This window comes from Protopterus annectens, chromosome 1.part2 (assembly GCF_019279795.1).
Source record: "Protopterus annectens isolate FY-2018-M chromosome 1.part2, PAN1.0, whole genome shotgun sequence".
Classification (NCBI taxonomy): domain Eukaryota; kingdom Metazoa; phylum Chordata; order Ceratodontiformes; family Protopteridae; genus Protopterus; species Protopterus annectens.
In genome coordinates, this window is record NC_056727.1 from 88,641,964 (window position 1) to 88,665,190 (window position 23,227).

The following is a 23,227-nucleotide window of genomic DNA, read 5'->3' on the forward strand; positions in this document are numbered from 1 at the left end:
GGGTGCATGCTACTAGTGGATAGAAATGAAGCCTTGTAACATTGTTTTCTATACAATTTGGTCTTGAGAGTGCAATTATCCCTATATACTGTAAACATCAAGATAAATTTGATGTTTGTGTTGAATGTTCCCAGCTTGAAGAACGCAGAAAGCTGTTCGTATTATTAAGATACAAAAATACATATGTATTGTTAAACTCTTTTTTAAAAATTAAAAAAAAAAAAATACCTTTTTTATATTTATTATTTAAAAATTTTTTATCCCCCCTTTTTTTTTTTTTTATTTTTTTTTAAATTTTATACAATACTATTTTTTAAATTTTATAATTTTTATTATTTTTATTTTATTTCCACCCTATATTTTTAATATATTATATTTAATTTCACCACACCCTTATTTAAATATTAATAAATATTTAAATTTTCTAAATTTTTTAATTATTTTTAAAATTTTAAAACATTATTTTTAACCCAAAAATCATCCACCAAAAAAACTATTTATTTTAAACCTACATTTTAAAAATATTATTACCTTACACCACCCAAAAATTTTTACCCCCCAAAACAAACCCCATTTTTTCACCCACAATTTTTTAAATTTTACCCACACAAACATTTATTTTTTAATTAACAATATTAAATTTTAAATTGAATTTCACAAAAACCCCCCCCAAAAACAAATACAATAACTATACCCAAATTTTATACTCCAACATAACCAAACCACAAAAATTACACACACAAAAACCCCTCCACATATAATAAATAAATATAAATAAAAACAAAAATATATTATAAAATTACCAAAAACAAAAAAAAAAAACAACCCCCACCCCCAAAAACAAATAACACATAATAATCAATTAAAAACACACCCCAACCAAAAAATTTAAAAATATTCATTTATATATTAAACACACCCCACCCCAAAATTTAAAATACATAATTTTAAAAACATAACCCAAATTAATTAAAACACTTATATATTTCCCCCTTTAAAATAACCACTTTATAATAAAAAAATTAATTTATTATTAAATACCCACCTTAATATTTACCTTCACCAAAATATTACAATTTTTAAAAAAAATACACAACAACAAACCTTTTATTCAAAATAATTTATTTATACACACAACCCCACCCAAAAACCTTTTATGTACCCCACCATATTCAAACCTTTCACCCCATATTTTTTCAACTAAATTCTAAACCTACCCCCTAAAACAAAAAAAAAAATAAAATGCTCCAATAAATTAAATTAAAATAGCATATTTTATATAAAATTTTTAAAAATTTTTTTAATTAAACCCCCACATATTTTAAAACCCATATATTAAAAAACCACAATAAAAAAATATATATTATAAAACCCCCACCCCGTTAACCCTATAAATTAATTTTTCAAAAATAGGGGAAAATTTAAAATTTTGTTTTCCCCCCTTTCCTGGGTTTCCCGAAAAACTTGAAAAAAAAAAAATATATTTATCCCTTTTTTTCCCCCCCTTTTAATGGGTTCCAAGCCCCAAACACCCGGGTTTTTTTGGTTCCTTCTCCCTTTTTTTGGGCAAAGTTTTTTACCTCCCCAAAGGGGGAAACTACTTGTTTTCTAAAGGGGGTGGGTTTAAAGGAAATAACCCCCTTGGGGGAAAAGGCCAAAAAATTTTGGGAGGGCCTTTTACCCCTCCCAAAAAAAGGGACCAAGTAAAGAATTTCCACTTTAAAAATAGGGGCCCTTTTAAGGCCCCGGGGGGAAAAAATTCCAACCCAAATCCCCTTTCAAATTTTTTTTAAAACACCTTCCTCGGAAACAAAAACAAAAAAGATCTAAAACAAACGATCCCTTAACCTAAAAAACTCTCAAAAAAGGGGGCTCCAAGTAGACAAAACCCCTTAAAGGGAAAACCCTTACACTTGTCCCAAGACTTATTACCGAAATTTTGGAAAAATAGTAAACCCCCAAAAAAACCCAAACCCCCTTTCTTTTTGGAAAACCCAGGCCCCCGGGAAACTCCCTTTTAAAAGTTTTGGTTCTATTTCCCCAGCATTTTCCCAAGGGACAGGGTTCAGTGCCTTCCCCACCCAAAAGGGAATATTACCAAAGTTACCCCCCAAATTCCCAAGCCCCCAAGGGGAAAACCCCCCTCCCCCCAAAAAAAAACACAAATCCCTGGGAACCCATTGGCCCCGGGGTGGCTCCTTCAACAAAGGGTTAAACCCCCAGGAGGAAAGGTTTAACCCCAACACCCTATAGACCCAAATCCACCAATGTTCCCACCCCAAATCCTACCACCCCCAAAACCGCCCCTTAGGGTTGACAAAATCTCCCAAAACCCGGAGAGGACCCAAAGGACCCCAAAAAAAACCTAGGGGAAACCCAAAATTTTTCCCAAAACCCCTTTTTCCTTTTAAACAGTTTTTAAAGGTTTTTTTCAAACAGTCACCAAAACCCTTAAGGGAAAACCCTCCAACACCTATCATTGGGGCCTTTATACAAACCCCCCTGGTTCCCGCCACCCGCTTAAAATTTAAAAATCACAAAATGGGGGCCTTGGGGGTGAATGACAAACCCAAGGGTCAGGTTCTCCAGCAGGTCAAACCGTCCAATTGTCCCCGGGTAAAAACCTGGCCCACTCTTTTTGGACTACCCCGAAAAGAAACAAGGAGGGTTATGACCCAAAAGGGAGGTATGAAACCCCGGGGGTTGAGAAAATCCCACCTTCCCAAAAAGGGGGCCACAAAACGGATAAGGTGGGGCCCGGCCCTTTAAAATTGGGAAAATCTGGGGTTCCCCCCAAAACCCAAGGTTTTGCTCCTGGGTGGCAAAACCCCGGACAAAAAAGTTTCAAGGGGGCCGGTTGATGTACCCCGGGATTCCCCGGAAAAATTGGAAACCCCCTTGCCCCCCCCATAAAGGGTTTTTAGGCAAGGGGTCAAATTTTAAACCACCCCCCTAGAAAACCCAAAAAGGAAAAAATTTTAAGGGGAAACTGCCCAATTTCCAGGGGGAAAACCCCAAATTCCCCAAAAAGGATAAAAGGCCCTTCCCCAGTATGGAAAAAACTCCAGTCTTTCGTGCCAAAAACCCGGTTTAAGGTCCTTTTTTAACAAAAACCCCCGCAAACCCCGGTTTTATAAAATGCCCCCCCAAAAAACCGGCTTTTCCAAAAAGGGGGGTTAATTTAATTAATTTTTGGGCACCCCCCCTTAAGAAGGGGGAAAGATGCTTTTTTGGGGCCCTCCCTCCCAATTTTAAAAGGAAAAAAAATGTTTGAAAAGTAATTTTTGGCCCCCCAAAACTTTGGCCTTTTTCCCGGCCTTTTTTTTCCCGAAAAAAAGGGATAAATTATTTCCCAAAAAACATTTGACTTCAAATTTAAGCTGGGAAAAACCCCTTTTTTCCCAAAATTTTTGGGGCCCCAAAATTTCCCGGAAAAATTCATTTTCCCAAAAATGGGAAAACTTTTGGTAAACCTCCCCAAAGAGGGAAAAAAATAATTGATTAATAAAAACCCCCATTTTTGGGAAACCAATTTTTAACCCCAATATACCTTACCCTTTAAAAGAAAAACTTTTTTCCCGGGTTTGGAGGTTTTCCCCCCCCTGAAAAAAAAACCAAACAGTAAAAATTCAAAACTTCCCTTTTAAAGGTAAATGTTTTTGGGTTTCCTTTTTAAGGGAAGGGAAAAAATCCCGGGCCGCTTTTTAATTTAATTAAAATGTTTAAGGAAACCCCAAAGGGGCTTTTGGTAACAATTTCCCCAAAAAACCTCTTTTAAAAGGAAGCGCCCAAGTTTTTACCCCAGCCCTTTAAAAAAACTTACCAAAAAGGAAATATACAAAATTGGCAAAACCTTTTGGTAAGAACCCCTTTTCCATAAAAAACTAAAAGGTTTTAAAAAAAATCTCCAAAGGAAATTTTGGGAAATTTTCTTGGCTTTTAAAAAAATTAAAACCTTCTTTTTCTTGTTTGAAATGGGGGAAACTCCCAAAAATTTAAACCTTTTTTTTTTCTTTTTTTTTTTTTTTTTTTTTTTTTTTTAATGGGGTTTTGTGTTTGTTTTTTTTTTTTTGTTTATTCTTTTTTTTTTTTTTTTTTTTTTTTTTTTTTTTTTTTTTTTGTTTGTTTTTTTTTTTTTTTTTTTTTTTTTTTTTTTTTTTTTTTTTGTTTTTTTTTTTTTTTTTTTTTTTTTTTTTTTTGTTTTTTTTTTTTTTTTTTTTTTTTTTTTTTTTTTTTTTTTTTTTTTTTTTTTTTTTTTTTTTTTTTTTTTTTTTTTTTTTTTTTTTTTTTTTTTTTTTTTTTTTTTTTTTTTTTTTTTTTTTTTTTTTTTTTTTTTTTTTTTTTTTTTTTTTTTTTTTTTTTTTTTGGCAATTTTTTAGTTTACATTTCCCATTCCTTGTTCAATTATAAGTTACTCCCGGAAAAGGAAAAACCCTTTTTTGGGAAACTTCCCACAAAACTTTTCCCCGGTGGGGGGAAATTTTAAAGTTTTTTAAATAAGGATTCAGTCGCTTACCGCTTGCTCAGAGGTGACCTTTGCTTAACATACAAGGCCATGTCAAACCCAGATTTGATGAATATGCTTCACCTCAAAAAATCTAGCTCCGTCAGAGCCACAAGGGCGGGAGACTTAATTTGAGACTTAATTTAAGGTGCTTATTTCCATTAAGAAGTATTTATGATGCAATATTTAGTTTGCCATGCATCCAATTTAAGAGAGATGAGGAAAAGTTGCAATGTTTGTTAGTGTAATTTTTGTTTCCTGAAACACTTTGCCTTTTTTTCCAAGGGGCGTGCACTGTTTTCTGTTTCACAGTTATAAAAAAGTCTATTGTAGTTATTATTTGCACAAGCATTTGACTTGCAAGATGTTGAAGCTGTGTGAAACCTTGTTTGTAACTCTCTCCTAAATGTTTTACAGGCTGCAGAGTCACTGATGAAATATTGCACTTGGTTCCAAATATAGAAAACTTTAGGCTAACCCTCAGAGCCATTAAGTTATGGGCAAAACGTAAGTATGAGTTAACTAAACCCAGTTGCTGATTTGTAGCAGTTGGAAGCCTGTTAACTATTATTAACTTTCCTTCTATATACATTACCTTTATAGAAAAAGGCATTTATTCCAACGTGCTTGGCTTTCTTGGTGGTGTGTCTTGGGCAATGCTAGTAGCAAGAACATGTCAATTATATCCAAATGCAGTGGCATCAACACTTATTCACAAATTCTTCTTGGTCTTTTCAAAATGGTAAGTGAAATTGTACTGTATCCTTTTCTATGTTAGAATGTGTTTTAAAGTGAAATCCATGCAGCATTCTTTTATGCTTTTATGTATATTCAGGAGTGTTAGAAATGCATGCTGAAGTTGAACCTCTAATATTGAGCTTGTGGTATTTCTCATATTTCAAAAATACCCTCTTATAAAAACTGGTACAGACTGCTGTAATGTTTATTTACCCTGTCATTGCCTTGCTTTTTACTGAGCTTAGCCATGACAGAGTATACAGATTGTCAACACTTTTGTGTATTCTCAGTACCTTGCTGCATCAGCTGCAGGTTTTGAAATGAATATCTCCAGTTGAGATGTTTGGTATTTACTTGGTTTTCTTTTTAACAATTAAAACTCTGTGTGCAATTATCTCCTGTTTGACAAGTGTGTTTGCAAGCTACATAAGATTTAATTACCTTGTGGCAATATTTTAGTTTACATTTCCCATTCCTTGTTCCGAATTATAAGTTACTCAGAAGGAGCATGGTAAACTTCTACATCTCTGTGCATTAAGTAAATAGATTCCATTGAAATATTAATGTATTTGTAGACTTGCCTACAAATCTTTGAAATAAAGATACCAACCTGAAGCTGAAAGCAGAGGGAATGCTGCTAACTAGCATGGAGTTTCCTTCTCTACCTACCACACGTCAGCAGGTTATTGGCTAGTGGCTTCCTGGTCTCTTGTGATGAAAGCACCATATCTATTTTGGGTCCAATTTTAGTCCCTGTGTATGTGCTTCCAAGTGGCAATTTGGTACAGCAGAAAGGTTTAAAGTACCAAAGTTTTACTGATACTCAAATGTTCTTCATCTCACATTGCTGCAGTCCTAACACTTGGGTAGTCCGCTGTCCCAGTCGGCCCGAATACCAAAGTATAAGGCTGACGTCGGTCAAGGCGCATTAGTCTGACGTCAGGGTACAAATGCGCATGACCGACGTCATATCCTCAGTCTTTTTTGCCGCATGGTCCGATGCAGAAGCAGTATTGCGAGTGCAGGTTGGCGTTCTGAAATTTTCTGAAGTCGGAGTTTCAGACCGAATCAAAGTTGGCTAAGTACCCCGTTGGGGAATATTTTGGTTTTTTCTTGCCTCAGTATTTAACCGGATGTCAGAAAAAGTGAATAACTGTATTTCTTGTGGGAAACAGATACCTCATAGGGATTACCATACCTTGTGTATACCTTGCTTAGGGCCTGAGCACGACGTTGTTGGATGTCGCTCTTGTGCTAGATTTAACAAACGCACTATAAAGAGGAGATTAGACTGTGCCAGGTTGGTTTTTGGGAAGCGTTGTAATTATAAAATGCCGTCGGATGCTCCGACGCCAGCAAATCTAAAAAGCGCAAGGACAAAGCAGCAAAGCCTAGGTTGGAAGAACCGTCTGTCCCGGACGCCGGTTCTTTAGAGGCTCGGTGGAGCCGGAGGTTCTGCCAGAAGTTTCTTTGGAGTCTCAGGAGAGACTTTACTGTTACAAGATGTGTCCTCTCAGGAGGTAGGCCAGGCTGAAGGGGCTTCTCAGGTAGCTGTTCTCCCTCCCTTCCTAAGGTGGTTAGGCCCTCCCTTCTGTTTCCAAGGCTTCTTGAGAGGCAGGCCAGGTTTAACTTCAGTGGGTGTCTCTCCTAGTTCTTCAGGGTCTCTGCCTAAGAAACATATGCTTAAAATGGCAGAAGATTTGATTACTATGATTAGAGGTTCTATGCCCCTCCTGATAAGAGGCCTAGGGTGGAACCTGAGCTTGAGAGTTTTGAGCAGTGTTTGAGGCTTCTGAGTCTTCGGCTGAAGACTTACAGGAGTATCCTCCTTATTCTGATTCTGATGTAGATGATTCTACTCCTTGACTTCTCCTCCTGAGGATTTTTCTTTTCAGAGACTCTTCATTCCATGAGGGAGCATTTTAAATGGGAAGGTCAAGATTTCTCTGATTCCAGGAAAAGGCTTAGGAATTTTGTTTCTACCCCAGCATAGGCCTTTAGCTATACCTCCTGTTCTGGATGTGGTGGAAGATGTTTTGCAGAGGCTTCCTGAACCCTGATTCTTTGCCTCCTGCCCCAGTTAAACCGGATAGGTATTATAGGGTGCCTGAAGCTCATAAGTCTCTTTTAAGAGTCCTAGGGCAGACCCAGAAACTGTTTCTCAGGGGCCTAAAGGTGTTAAGGCTTCTGTTGTTAAAAATCCTGTTCCTCCTGATAAAGAGGCAAGGGCTTTGGATAGATGGGGAAAGAAGGTGTATACTTCTTCCACTTTAGCCATGAGGGCTTTGAATTGCCAGTTCCACATGTTAAAATACCAAAATTATCTCCTTTCACAATTGAAGTCTAAGGTGGATGCTCTGGCGGAAGGTATTGAGTGTAAAGAGTTGCAGGATTTAGTTCATGTTTCTGAACAGGTGGGTAAGCATTCTTTGCAATGTGGTTTTGATGCTGTACAGGCCTCTTGAGGGTGGCTGCCACTGGTTCGGTTCTTCGAGGCACGCCTGGCTGAGGGATCAGAATTTAGCTGAGCATGTTAAGACAAGGATTTTAGATGCTCCGTTACAATCTGATGTGTTTGGTTCGCCTGTGGAAGCAGTTTTAAAGAAAATGGAGGACAAGGCTAAGTCTATGCAGACTGTTAAAGATTTTTGCAGGTTCAGCCTCCAAGTTTAGTAGGAATTGGCCTACTAAGGGGTGGACATATCCTTCTTATGATTCCCAGTCTAGGGGTAGGTCTAGACGTGGTAGGGGCAGAGCTCAAGATTCTTTTAGGCCTAGAACAGGGAGTTCACCTGCTCAGTCTTCTGGTGAGGGCAGGGGTCAGTCCTTTCGTAAACAGACCCAATGACCTGCCTTTTCAGCTGCCAGAGCCTTCTCGTCTGGCAGCACCTTTGGGAGGAAGGCTGGCACTTTTCAAAGAAAATTGGAGTTTAATTACCAAAGACAGATGGGTATTGGATATCATTCACCACGGTTACAGGTTTTATTTCCATACCTTGCCTCCTTTCAAAGGCATGCCAGACATTCCTCCTCTACAAAGAAAAGAGGCTCACAAGCAAATTTCTCTGTTACTCCAAATAGGGGCCATTCAGCCGGTTCCTGTGCCAGAAAGGGGCCTAGGATTTTATTCTCACCTGTTCCTAGTACCAAAAAAGGGGAACACGTGGAGACCAATTTTGGATTTATCTATCCTCAACACTTATCTGGACATTCCCAAGTTCAAAGTGTTGCCGTTACAACAGCTTCTGCTGGGAAAAGATCACTGGATGGTAACTTTAGATCTCAAGGAGGCTTACCTTCATGTGCCTATCAGACTAAGTTGCAGGAAGTATCTGCGTTTTCGAGCTGGGAATTCCCATTATCAGTTCTCTGCATTGCCCTTTGGCTTATCTACTGCGCCCAGAGTATTCACAAAAGTTCTGGCTCCAGTGATAGCTTACTTCAGGCTAAAAGGGATACAAATCTATCCTTACTTGGACGACTGCCTGATTCTGGCTCAAGAAAAGGAAGACCTTTTTCAGCATTTGGAATATGTGATAGCAGTGCTAAGATGCCTGGGGTATTCTGTGAACGAAATAAAGTCCAGTCTAGTACCCTCTCAAGACATGTGCTTTCTGGGTGTGAGACTGAATACAGCAACCCAGATGGCCTTTTTAACCCCAGACAAACAAAATAATCTTTCCCTTTACTTTCATCAACTATCTCTTCAGTCCGGGCTGACTGCAAGGACAGTCCTTCAAGCCTTAGGGTTCATGGCATCTTGTATTCTGGTGCTTCCCAATGCCAAACTGCATATGAGGAAGCTGCAATGGTATCTCAAAAATGTATGGACACAGCACTGCCAGGATTTGGACACTGTCATTCAAATAATACCTTGCATTCAAAAGGAATTTTTGTGGTGGGCTCAGGAATGTCACCTAAACAAGGGACTCTCTGTGACCCGGCCAGAGGCGAGTCAGATTCTAACGACAGATGCCTCAGACATAGCTTGGGGAGCTCATCTGAATGGAAAGTGGATACAAGACAAGTGGCCTGCCAGACTACAGCATCTACATATCTACATGAAGGAGATGTTAGCAGTCCAGTTTGCATTAATGGCTTTCAAGGAGTTACTTCTTCCAGGGCAGGTGTTGATTCTAACAGACAACACAACTGTCATGTGGTACATCAACAAACAAGGGGAACACATTCTTATCCTCTATGCAGGCAAGCAATGATTTTGTGGGAGACTGCGCTCAGCTTGCAACTAAATCTTCAGGCAAGGTTTCTGCGGGAGCACAGAACTCCTTAGCAGATGTGTTAAGCAGGCAAATCATGGATCCCCACGAGTGGAAACTGGATCTTCATGTATTTCGAAATTGACAGTGTCATGGGGAACTCCAGACATAGATCTGTTCGCATCTCCACTAAACCACCAGCTGCCAAAGTTTTGCAGAAAGGTTTCATCACACAGCTTGGAAAGTGGATGCTCTTTCTTTCAGTTGGAAAAATCTTCATGTGTATGCCTTTCCACCTCTGCCTCTCCTCCCAAAGGTACTCCTAAAGGTCAGACAAGACAAGCCAAGGATGATTTTAATAGCTCCAGATTGGCCTCGGCAACACTGGTACCCATTACTGAGGAGTCTGGTAAGGAAGCCTCCATGGCCTTTACCTTTGATTCCACACCTATTGTCTCAGAGGACGGTCATCTACTCAATGTCAAGCTTCACTCTCTTCATCTAACAGCCTGGCATATTCTGTTTTGAACCACAGCAGGTCTCAACTTCCTCAACAAGTTTTGAATGTGATTATGGAAGCCAGAAGACCTAGTACAAGGAAAGTGTATGCAGACAAATGGAAGAGATTTTTATTTTGGAGTGCAGCAAAGGATTTGGAGGTTTCTGAGCCTAATTTGAGTGTGGCTCTTCAATATCTTACTGAGTTATTGGACAAAGGTTTGTCTTTCTCTTCCATTAAGATTCATGCTGCAGCAATTTCAGCTCACTATGATTGTGACCCACCATTGTTTTCTCATCCTTTGTTCAAGCAATTTCTTAGAGGGGCAAAGAATATAAGACCCCACGTAGAGCTCCTACTCCTGCTTGGGACCTCAATTTTGTGTTGGAGAAACTTACTCTACAACCTTTTGAGCCTCGGCTACTGCTGAATTGAAATACTTGTCATGGAAGACTGCTTTTTGTTGGCCATTACTTCTGCAAGAAGGGTTTCTGAATTGCAGGCCCTTATGGCGGTTGAGCCTTTTGATTTTCCATAAGGATAGGGTATCATTACGTACTAATCCTTCCTTTATGCCTAAGGTGGTCTCTAGTGTGGCTTTAAACCAAACTATTCATTTGCCTACTTTTTATGCAGATCCCCAAAATAAGGGGAAAAGATTTTGCACACTTTAGATGTACACAGGCAGTTGCGTTATTATTTAAGCAGGACTAAGGATTTTAGGCAGTCTCAGCAGTTGTTTGTTTCTTTTGCTTTGAGTTCTCAGGGCAAGCCTGTGTCAAAACAAACTATTTCTAAGTGGATTGGGTTTTGCATTGCATTTTGTTATTCCCATCATGGCAAGGAGATTCCAGCTGGGATTAGGCCTCATTCCACTAGGGCTACTGCCACTTCAACAGCATTTCTAAGGGGTGGCAACTAAGGATATTTTGGAGGCAGCTACTTGGAGTTCAGTGCATACTTTCTCTAAGCATTACCACCTTCCTCTCTACTCTAAATCTAGGGCTGGTTTTGCCACGGCTATTTTGCAGGGCATGTTGACAGCTCCTGCTTCTTTATGATTTGCCAGCCTCCCTTACCTCTGCTTTGGGATTCTACCCAAGTGTTAGGACTGCAGCAATGTGAGATGAAGAACATAGTACAGTTTTGTACCTACCATAAATGTAGATGTTGAAGATCCACATTGCTGCAGTCCAATTTACCCTCCCTCCTTCCCCTCTGTGTTTAGGGGTGGTTGTGTGGGTGGGGTTGTACTTTTGTAAAATTGTATATATTGTACATATATTTGGTACAGGAGTGTTTGGTGAATTTTGGTTTTGGCCTTATCTTTTAGGGTCTTCTGACATCTGGGGCAAGAAAAGACTGAGGATATGACGTCGGTCATGCGCATTTGTACCCTGACGTCCTGACGTCAGACTAATGCGCCTTGACCGACGTCAGCCTTATACTTTGGTATTCGGGCCGACTGGGACAGCGGACTACCCAAGTGTTAGGACTGCAGCAATGTGGATCTTCGAACATCTACATTTATGGTAGGTACAAAACTGTACTTTTTACTTCCTCTTTTTTTGCCCCCCCCCCCGAACATGTGGATTACTTCTCCAAATAAGGACAGTCTGAAGGCATGCTGACTTAGGTCATCTTTATTCACTGAATGTAACATTAGGCTTTAATGTCACATTAAAGGTCTCCACAGCTCCTCTCCATACTCCTTATATTGTTTGGTGAGTGGATTATGGACTGGAAGCCATGTCCAAGATGTGTGATCTCTGAATGATACTCTGACTTGCTGATATTTCAGTGCTGGATATTTGTAGTTGACTATTTGTTGTCACCAGCGGAGAACATCACCTTATTCCTCCTGAATGCCTTACCGGTTGTGGAAACTTTGGTCAGTTCCTGCCTGGATATTTGCAGTGTCCTTTACTTGAAGAATTGATGATGTTGCTTCTGTCCATTCCTCAGTGGATGGGTTTTCAGATCTGATTTCAGACTTTGGCCGCTCAAGACTTTGGGTCCTAAGCTAGGACTCTTCCCCTTACACATAACTCCCTGCAAACCCTAACATTACCCAGGATCTTCTTTGCTGCTTTGCTAGAGGCTTGTATCTCCTCTGCTTAGGTGTGAGTTGTCATTTGTGAGAATTTTTCCTTACGAGTTTGATAATTACAGTTTAGATAGTTGTCTGACTCACTAACCTTTCTACAACTTCTGGGTATTCCCATATCTAGACGACTGGCTCATTTCTGCCCTCACCAGGAATTTACTCATCCAGGCAAGACATTCCTTGTTTTATCTTTGTTCATGCTTGGGCATCACAGTGAGCTTGGACAAGTCCAAATTCCTACTTGTGCAACAAGTGATGGACTTCATAGGTGCGCAGTTGGACACAGCTTCACAGATAGTAAAACTCCCTCAGAACAGATTATTTATTCTTCATGTAATTCTTCATGACCATGCCAGAAACTCATGGTGAAAATGGTTATTCCGTTGCTGTGTTTGATTGATGCTTCCATTACTTTGGTTGCTCTTGCAAAGTACCATTTGAGTGCTAAAGTAGACCCTAGCAGTGCAGTGCATCACCCAGTGACTTTTCTAATAAGTCTGAACATTTGCCAATAGCACATTCACTGATTGCTATAATCCCTCATGTTACTGCAAGGTCACCCTTTTGTTCTTCCTCCACCCAAAGTCCTAGTGACCATGGACTTTTCCCAGTTGTGGTGGTGGTGGTTGGGGGGGCAGTACAGGTGAAAGACCGTCCAATGCACACTGTACCCCTCAAGACCAATCTCCATATCATCATTCTAGAGATGAGGGCAGTTCTGAGTGTTAAAAGCCTTTCAGGACTTCCACATCAGTAGTCTGGTACATCAACAAATGAGGGAATATGTTCAAACTCGCTATGTTGAGAAGCCATGAGGATTTGGCAGTGGTCAGTATTTTCCAACCACCTTTTATTAGCAATGCATATTCTTGGGAAATCCAAAGTTCTAGTGGACAGGTTGAGGAGATCTACCTTCTGTCTCATGAGTGGCCCCTCAGTCGAAGGGTGACTGCGCAGATTTTCAGTCATTGGGACTAACCATGATGTGAGCTTTTTGCCTCTCCCCACGATACCAAATGCAGCAGGTTTTTTGCCTTATTCCCCCTGGGTGGGGAAGTCACAGAGATGCTGCGGTACACACTTGGCCCCTGGTATCCTTTAAGCCTTTCTTCTAACTCATCTCAAAACAAAACTTCTACAGAAAGTATTCGAGAACAAGATTAGGGTGATCCTCTTTGAGGTATCCAGTAAGATGTTCCACTGCTCAGTTCAGTACATGTTGCAACCTGTAAAGATGTGCTTACCATAAGACTAGATCTGTGTTGTCTGGTTCTCTGTTCCTCATCTAAAGCCTTTTTAAGAGGTTCTTTCTCAGACCCCTCTTTAAGATTCTACTCATCCTTGAGATGTTACTGTATATTTCAAGTCCTTATGAGACTCCCTTTCAAACCTACAATTAATGTTGATCTCAAGTATTTAACATGGAAAATGTCATTTTTGGTGGCAGTTACTTCTGCCAGAAGGTTATCGGAGCTCCAAGCTCTTTCATGCAAGCCTCTGGTTTGCAAGAGAAACCCTATCTTTGTGAAGTACAATCATTCCTTCCTTATCCAAGGCAGCTACTCAGACTTCTTTAAATCAGACTATTAATCTCCTGTTTTTTCTTTCCTAATTTCTCCAGTGAAAGAGAATACATGCTGCATCCTGCTAGATGTCTATCGACAACTGTGTTTTTAAATTCACCATACTAAAGACATTTGGAATTCTGGTCAAATGTTGTCCTTTTTAGCAACAAAGCTAGATCATGCAGTTTCTAGAATTACCTTATCAAGGTGGTTATCTTATTGCAGTACACAGGTTTGCAAAGAAAAGTGACTGGCCTTTTCCAAGCCTGTTAGAGCTCACTCTACTAGATTTGTGGTGACTTTCTAAGAGCCTCTATTGATATTTGTGCAGCTGCCACTTGTTGTAATGTTCATATCTTCATATTCCATTATAAGCTGAATTTACTTTCTGGAGATAGAGCAGCCTTTGGCTCAGCTGTTCTTCGGAATATCCTTGAATAAGACCACCAAGGTTTTCAGTCGCTATGGACACTGTCCCTCCCATCTGTTGGGGAACAGACAGAAGAGAACATGGGATATGAAAGTTATCCATAGAACTGTGTTGTCTGCTTTTGTCCTTCCTCATCTACCCTCACACTTTTCCCCATTTTTGGTTATGGAATTCTTTGTTCCTTTACCTCTGGTATGACCAAACTGATATGTTCCCAAAACTCCTCATGTGCACTTAACTCCATATCAGCTTATGACCTTTTCTGGATCTCTCTGGATTAACTTCATTGTACTAATACCAAAAAAGGTGTGTGCTTCTTTTTCTTCTGTAAACACAATCTGAGGTAATGTTAGGGTTTGCAGGGAGTTTTGGATAAGGGAAGCAGTCTGAGCTTTGTATCCAAAGTCTTGAATGGCCAAAGACTGGTTTGAAGACCTACCTGTTGAGGAAGGACAGAGAACCAGACAACACAGATCTATTGTTATGGTAAGTACATAACTTTAGTTTTCTTTTTTTTTCTCAAATTTTTTTTATTTTTCAAATACATTTGAATGAATTCCATAACATTTTAAATAACTATGTACACTATATTTACATTAGCCTGACACTATAACAGATCTTAGTGTATATAGTTACTTTATAAGCACATCCAATCCATTATTAGAGTGATAAATTATTGTATAGTGTTAATCAACGATAAGACTTTTCCCCAAGGGTTGTTGATAAATGGTTTTGGATAAATTCTTAGTTCTTTAATTTTAATTTCCAATAATGTGGTCTTCAGTAGGCTGTAGAAGTCTTACAAAATTGGTATTGTTTGTATTCCATCTTCTTGTTATACACTTCCTTGAAATTGCAAGTATAGTCCACATGTTTGACCTATACCTTCGTTCACATTTAATAATACAAGAGCTTTAGTTAAATAAAATGATTTATTAAATAAGGCTTGTAGAAAGTTAATACCATTCCAAAATGGATTAATTTTAACACAATCAAAGAAAATGTGGTTCCAGTCTTCATTGTGTACTTGCTCATATCTCCAACATATTCCTTTTATGGAAGAACTCATTTTACTGATTCTGTCTGGGGTTAATAACTTTCTTTACAGGTTGCAGCATGTACTGAACTAAGCAGTGGAACATCTTACTGGATTCTTCAAATATAGCCATATCACTCCTGGCCTCTGTTCTGTACTTACTCTGTCTACCTGCTAATTATTGAATCTGTTATAGTCCATATGATATTTACAGCTCTGCGTATCCACGCTTCCACCTACTTGAAGGAGCTGTTGGTGTCCTACTTGGTCATCTCATTCATTTCACTCTGTTACCAGCAGTTTCCAAGTTTGGGATTCATTCAACTGGACTTCGGTTGTTTTCGTCCTGTGTTGCTGACTTACGGTATTGTCTTCAAAGTCATCTTCATCATGGTGATCCCTTGAATTCATTTAGGGGGTGCCTCAAGGCATTTTCATAGGATCATAGGAGATTACTAGGCTAATGGCTCTGGGGCCCTTACAAGCCTAGGCTAATGGCTCTGGGGGCCTTTACAAGCCTAGCCAAGAGTTTATCTCCAAAAAATAAACCCCAGTCAGTACCTGTCACCCCTGTCAGTAAGGGACACAGGTGGAACCCCTTGGACAAATTTGTGATTACCCATCCACTCATCAAGGTTGTGCTTGAAGAGGGTCAGTGACATACTGGGAGTCTATTCCAGAGATGGGGGCAGCCTCTGGGAGACGAACCTGTCTCTCCAGCAGGTTTTGTTAATGTCACATATATTAGATTTAAGCCTTTCGATAAGGTACTATGCGAGGAGTTAGACTTACAGATATGGAGCATCTCTAGTAGAGCAGAGTCTGAGATTGCCTTGTAGATGAGACAGAGATCCCCTCTGAGCAATCTGTGCGATACAGAGTAGAGGGATGGTGATTTGAACCTGTCTACATAGGACAGTTGGGGGGCCATGGATTTTCTTTGTGAGGTATTTCTGTGGCCTTTCCAGTTGGTGCAGGTGTTTGGAGAGGTACATACCAAATGGGAGTTTGTACTCCATTATTGGCTTGATGAGGGAGGAGCAGAGAGAGGTAATAACCTCCCTTTTTTCTGGATGCAATCCCTTTACTTATGAGGTGAACCAAGTAAAAGGCTTTTCTGACCACTGCCACTACATGATGGTCAAATGTGTGATTGTCGTCAACATGTGTACCCAGGTGTCTTACCACAGGTTGTGTGCTAAGGGAGTTACCGTTAATGTGTAGTCAATAGGAGTCGTGTTTTTGACGAATGCTATGATACATTATTTTACATTTAACTTAAAGCCATGACTTTGGCAGCAGTCATTTGTTGCTGTGAGACCCTCTTGAAGTATGTTAACATCATTTGGGGAGACAATGACGGCACTCAGCTTAGTCGTCCGCAAGCTTGGTCAGCCTTTTGTCTTTGCCTGGACCTCTGAGGAATAGATGCCAAACAATAGGGGTCCCAGGACATATCCCTGGGGCCACTACTAGTGACAGGCCTGCTGCTGGAAGTGGTGGCACCTATTTTGACCTTGTGGGTCCTATCAGTGAGCTATTTGGCCAGCCACCTGATGAGATGAGGATTTATGTCAAGTTGAGTTGGCTTTTCAATAATGCCAGAGTGGGGGATTGTGTCAAAGGCTTTGGCCAAGTCAAGGTAAGCTGTATTTTTGAAAAACATTTTAGTTTTTAATTTTAATTGTAGTGCTTAGGTTATTAAAGGAAATAAATTTAAAAAACATTCAACTTCTTGCGTGATCCTTGGCTGGACTCCTAATTGCATGTGATATGCTTTATGTTTGCTTTTTGTGCTATGTCTAGTTTGTAGGCTAGTAGCTGTAGTATTGCTCCAGTTCAGATTTGCTGTCTCTGGGCCTGTTTGTTTTTGCAGTGGTTGTTCTGAGCACATGACCAGGCCATCTTGCATTAGCAGAAGCCTTTCTTTACCTTCATGGCAGGATTGTGTTGCTTGGCTGGTAGGGGTTGGATGGTCTAGGGCTTGGAGTAAGCACTCATTGGTTCTTTTGTGCTTTTTTTTTAAAGTTGTTTAAGGTTGTATCTTATAGTATTTAAGCTCTAACTTTGAGAGGATTTCTGTCTATACACACTGAGCAGAGTGGAGGAGGGGCATTGACTACAACTCTGATATGAGATATATAACCATTAAGTATCCTGTTTTTTTTTTTTGCTTATTTTTACTAGTTATTGCTTCTAGCAATTTATATATAGCACTTTTTATTGACTGCTGCATACTTTTTACTATATTTGATTGCTATTACCTAATCTGCATGGTTAAACTAAAATGGTCTGCCTTACAGGGCCTGATAAATAAGGTTTTTTACTGTCACACTGTTTGTAAAGCTTTTTAGCTAGTTTGTGTGGAAGGTATTAACAGGAAATGTTCTCTACTTGTTAAGTATCTGTTTATTTGTTCTGATTTCCTGCCAAGGAGTGTATCGTATAACTGATTTGTTTGCAGTTAAAAGCATTCTGCTGAGTCTCCTTGCTCCTTTATCTGTTTAAAAATGTTCATTTTGTGGCTCACTGCTACTGTTCTGCTGTGATAAACATTTCTGTAGTGTTTACTCTCTAAAAGAGTGTAGGCTAGTAGCTGTAGCATTGTTCCCCACCCTCCCTGTTGGTGCCTTGCTGTTATACCTGGTGGCTTTGCAGTTGCCCGCCACTACTGTAAATTTGATCTGGGACACTCTTCCCAGTCTAGTGTCATTAGCTCATTCTACCTAATACAGACAGAACATTTGAGAAGGCCAACCCACTTAGTTCCTTACCTTGAATTATCTTCTGCTTCTCCTCTCTCCCTTTCCTTTACAAAAAAAAAAAAACTTTGCTAGAATCTCCCTGTGTTCTGCTTAACTGTAACAAAAAAAATGACGCTTGTTTTACTGCCTTTCCTGTAACTAGTCTAGTCCAGATACAGATTTGCTATATATCCAGGACTGTTTGTAAGCTTCTGAGCACCCCAAACCTGTCTGTGTTGGAGGGAAGTCTGCTTAGCTCATCAGTGGGAGTGGTAAGCATAGGTAACCTATCTATCACATAAGGAGTGGTTTCTGGCCCAGAAATTGTAGTTATTGGCCGTTTGAGCAGTTTTTCCATCTCTCTCTCTCTCTCTCTCTCTCTCTCTCTCTCTCAACTTCTTGATTTAAAAGCCCGCATTTGCACTTGTTTCCCCCCTTCCTGTAACTAGTCTAGTCCAGATACAGATTTGCTGTATCCAGGAATGTTTGTAAACTCCTGAGCCACCCAAGCCTTTCTGTGTTGGAGGGAAGTCGTCTAGCTAATCAGTGGGAATGGTAAGTGCTAGGTAGCCTATCTACCACATAAGGAGTGGTTCTGGCCCAGAAATTGTAGTTATTGCCCGTTTGGGTAGTTTTTCCATCTCTCTCAACGTTGTGATTTAAAACCTGCATTTGCACTTGTTTCTTTCCTGTAACTAGTCTAGTTCAGATACAGATTCTTAGTTTTAGCACTTGAATTTGCTTATTCATGCTCAGCACTTGTTCAGAACTTGTTGTAAGCACTAAATAAGCTACAAATTGCTATAGCACTCAAACTTCGTCATTAACTAGAGGAAAACAGTTTTTGTACTTACTTTCCTCACTTGCTTAGAGAAAAACAGCTCTTGTACTCATTTTCCACACTTTTCTAGAGGAAAATAGTTTTTTTATTTAGGTATGTCCAAGGGTCAGCTCCCAGTGTTCTCTCCTGTCTATCTGATGAATCTGGGTATCTTGGGGCAATGTAGCAGATGCCTCATGTACACAGAAAACCCTGTCCTCCTACCACCCAACACTACAACCTGTGAGAAATGCACTTATCTAGCCAAACTGGAGGTAAAACTCTCTCCAACCAAGACCGAACTTGACAGTCAAGAGGAGAAGGTATAAACACTTGCACCACACCACACTCATCACATAGTCCCACTAAACCTACACCACCAAGATCCACACATAGAAACACAAAAACATTCATGGATGCTCTCAATAATAATCTGCTCAAGCAACAGTGACCTCCAAAGCAGAAACGCAAGCAACCTCCACCCCCCCCCCAAAAATAACCCAAATGACACACAGCCCACAAACTCAGTGTGCCACTCAACCACAGCCCATAAGGCATAATAACGTACCCAACACTCTAGTCATGGGTGACTCTCTAGTCCGGCACACTGATGTTCCACTCACCAGGCTAAACAAGGAGAAAGTTACTGTTAGCTGCCTGTCTGGTGTCAGGATCTGCCACATAACGCATGCACCCAGGTCGCTCCACAACAAATACAAATATGACTCTGTCATTGTACATGTTGGTGTGAATGACCTGAGACATACCTCCCTGGACTACATGAAAAGAGACATGGAGGAGCTCTCCGATCTTGTAGCCCAGGCAGGTATGACCCTAGCCCTGAGTAGCATCCTGCCATCACCCAGAATGATACCACAGTACAAGGACAAAATGATTGACTTCAATTGGCTAAACTTCTGGTGTCATTCTAAGGGGATCCAGCATCTGTCTTTTCTGGGATGACATGATCGACAGACCACAATGCTTTGCCAGAGATGGCCTGCACCTGTTGCTCTTGGGATTCCGGATACTGGCTAAGGCTCTTGCCTCCCCTGTAGTGCCTTTTTTAGGCAAGGTTCAAATGACAAATTCGCCACTGTAACGGGTACAAGCAAGCAAATTCTGAGGTTAATGCTACTCTGTTGCTAGAAGTCTAAACCTCAAAATACATTCACCCGAGGCACTCCTAAAATGGAGGACATCGACATCTGTGCAGTGACTGGTTCAAGGCTCCAGAGATCACCCCTGCATTACCAGGCTACAACTCTTACCATTCTTTTCAACCATTTAGCCTAGACTGTAACACCAAAGGCGGAGGTGTGTCCATATTCATTAAGGATAGCCACACCTCCAGGCTAGTTGCTCAGCATAATGCATCCGAGATTATCCAAGTGCAACTAACTCTGGGCAAAACTGCAATACAAATTGTAGCTCGCTACAGATCCCCCACCATTCCCCAGAATTCCCACTTCTCTTTTCTTGATATACTGGAAAATTAGGGTTCAACCAAACACCCTAATAATGGGCGATTTCAACTACCCCACCATTAACTGGGAAAACTAGTAATGTACCAAGTCCTTCGCTCGAACGCTTTTTGGAATTCATAAATTCCAATGCCCTGGATCAAGTTATCCACACCCCCACCAGGGGCAACAATATTCTAGACCTAGTCATTACCAGCATGAGTGACCGTTGTTCCACACCTGAAGTCAACTCCCTCGTTGGTCAGATCCAACCATAAGCCAATCACCCTAGATATCCACATCCTGCCCCCACTCCCCATTAAGGAAATCACAGTAAAAAATGTCTCCAAAACCAACTTCATGCTTCTTAAGACAGAAGTGGCGAACTTCATGACACCCTTGCAGATGGACAATACAGTTACAACGACCAATATGCTACCCTCCAATAAAAAAAAAAAAGGAAGCCAATCTGGTGGTCCCCTGCCATAAACAAACTACAATAGAAGGAAGAAACTGTTGCAAAAGAGAGTACAATCCCCTGAGTGGAGGAGCTCCCTGGTCAGCCTCCATAAGAAGTTGTGATCCCTTATAAGATTCTCCAAAGCTTGCTAGGAAAACAAAATCGCTACTGATTCTAGGGACAACCACAAAGCATTCTATAGCTCTGCCAAGAATTTCAATGGCAACACCCAGATCTGCTCTGAGTTACAGCACAACGGCACGAAAATTACAGAACCAACTGATCTTGCTAACATCCTGGCAGATAGGTTCAGTGCCAACTTTTTAACCCCCTCTCACTCCCTAAAGGGCCCATATCTATACAGGAAGAATGCAGAGTCCCTGTAATCACAACTACGCAGGTAAAAGCTGCCCTCTCTAAAGCCAAAAACACAGCATCCATGGGACCGGACAACATCTCAGGCTGCGTTTTACATGAACTTCAGAACGAACTGGCTCCCCACCTAAGCACCATATTCAATCATAGCCTCTAATCAGGTTTTGTGCCCACTGAATGGCGCACAGCAGCATTTATCCCACTCCACAAAGGGGGAGCCACCACTGATCCTGGGAACTATTGCCCTATTAGCCTGATGAGCCTAGTCTGTAAGGCCATGGAACATATCATGGAATTCATAAACAAAGACATTGGTAAGCACCAAACTCTGGTCCCCACCCAGTTTGGGTTTGTGAAACACAGATCATGCCTCCTGAACCTGATCGACTTCTTTGAGGCAGTCACTCAAAGTTGTAGACTAGGGTAAGGTGGTTCACACAGCCTATCTGGATCTCGCCAAGGCTTTCAACACCCCCCCCCCCCCCCATTCTGGAATTGTAGCTAAACTCACTAAACTAGGTATAAATCCCTATGTCACAAGATGGGTCGCCAAATGGCTCACTGACGGAACCCACACTGTAAAAGTTGCAGACTCCAAACCAGTGACAAGTGGAGTACCACATGGTTTTGCCCTGGGACCTCTCTTGTTTGGTATCTACTTCTCTGAAGTACAGGCTAACACAGAAGGCCTTTGGCTAAGTAAGTTCACAGACTATTGTAAAGTAGGAGCCATAGTCAAGTTCCCAAATGATGTGGACATCTTACAGAAAGATGCCTGGTGCCAGAGCCATGGCCTCAAGCTCAGTGCCAAAAAGTGCATTGTCGTCCCCTTTGGTAAAAACTCTCTACCCATGAACTACCACATAGGGAGGCAGCAGTCTACTTAACGCTGAATGTGTGATAAGAGACATGGAACCCAGGTGGACAGTAGTCTTTCCTTTGATAATTACATCGCCACATTAGTCAAGAAATCCTATGTGGCACACCACATCACAAAAGGGTTCTCATCCAGGAAAAAAGAGGTCATTGTTCCCCTCTACTCGACACTCAGACCCATTATATAGAGTACAGCACCCCTTTTGGAATGTACCTCACAAGACATCTGCAGCAGCAGCTGGAAAGGCCACAGAAGTACCTCACAAGATGATTACTGGCCTCAAACAGATACGATACACTGACAGTCTCAAAAAAACTCCAGCTTTACTCCATAGCATATCTCCTACTCCGAGGTGATCCCTACCTAACATATAAAGCTGTGTCAAACCCAGAGCTGTTGGATATGCTACACCTAAAGAAATCCCAATCCCTCTGAGCTACATGCTCTAGGGACCTAAACCTTGTCACCACAATAAGCAGGATGTGCTGGAAGGAAAGATTCTATTCCCAGAAACTTCCCATACTCTGGAACAAGCTACCCATGTATGTCAAGCAAAATTCCTCATTAGTACTCTTCAAGAAAAATCTTGATGAGTGGATGGGTAATAGGAAATACAACCTGGGGATCACTTCTGTGGCTCTGCTTGACAAGGGGCACATCAAAATAACTTTCTTACATGGTGTAAGCCAGGGAACCTTGTTGGCTAGGCTTACTTAGGTCCTTGGGCCAATAGCCTAGTTACCTACCTATGAATATAAAAAAAAAAAAATGATCATCTAACATCACTTCCTTGGATATAACTAATTACGGTGTGCTATTATTGATTACATTTTCACAAGGTGGTGGTCTGAGAAATTGGTTTCCCCCCTTCATGTTTAGTAGTTTTAATCCTGGCAATTTGCCGTATACTGAAACCTGTGGGCAGTGTTCAGAGCATGTACTTCCCAAAGCAATGATATATGTAATGTGAGCATCATGAGAAAACTTTGTGTAGTATCTGTTGTCCTTTTCATTCTTCCTCAGGAATGGGTTTAGGATCCGATCCTCAGAAGTATTGGATCCGAACCTCATGCTCATCCCTCTACTCATAATGCTTTATACCATCCCCAACTCCTCAAATCTTGTTTGCTGTCTTCGTGTTAAGATGCACATCTGGTCTCAAGTTGTGTGAGTGATTTTTTGCCTCTAATCTTATTGTACACTGGGTTATTTTTTTATAATTATGTACCACAGTTACTACTTTTAGTCTCTCCTCCTCCCTTGCTTGATATTTTAGAAGTTTGCAGACATTCTGTTGTGCTTTTCTTTCTCTACTTTCTAGTGCATTTGGCACATCTTGCATCTCTGGATTGTAATATATATAAATATTAAACTGTTTTATAATGCTTATAG

The 23,227-nt window shown here is 40.5% G+C and overlaps 1 protein-coding gene across 1 annotated transcript in view; it reads left to right on the forward strand.

The window, feature by feature from the left end:
* Nucleotides 1-4,916: 4,916 nt before the first annotated feature.
* Nucleotides 4,917-23,227, forward strand: part of PAPOLG (poly(A) polymerase gamma) — a gene marked incomplete in the record, with an annotated part of 1,229,485 nt that continues 1,211,174 nt past the window's right edge. Inside the window, 2 exon segments of the mRNA XM_044054963.1 lie at nt 4,917-5,011; nt 5,108-5,246. Coding sequence (XP_043910898.1) covers nt 5,161-5,246 — 86 coding nt within the window.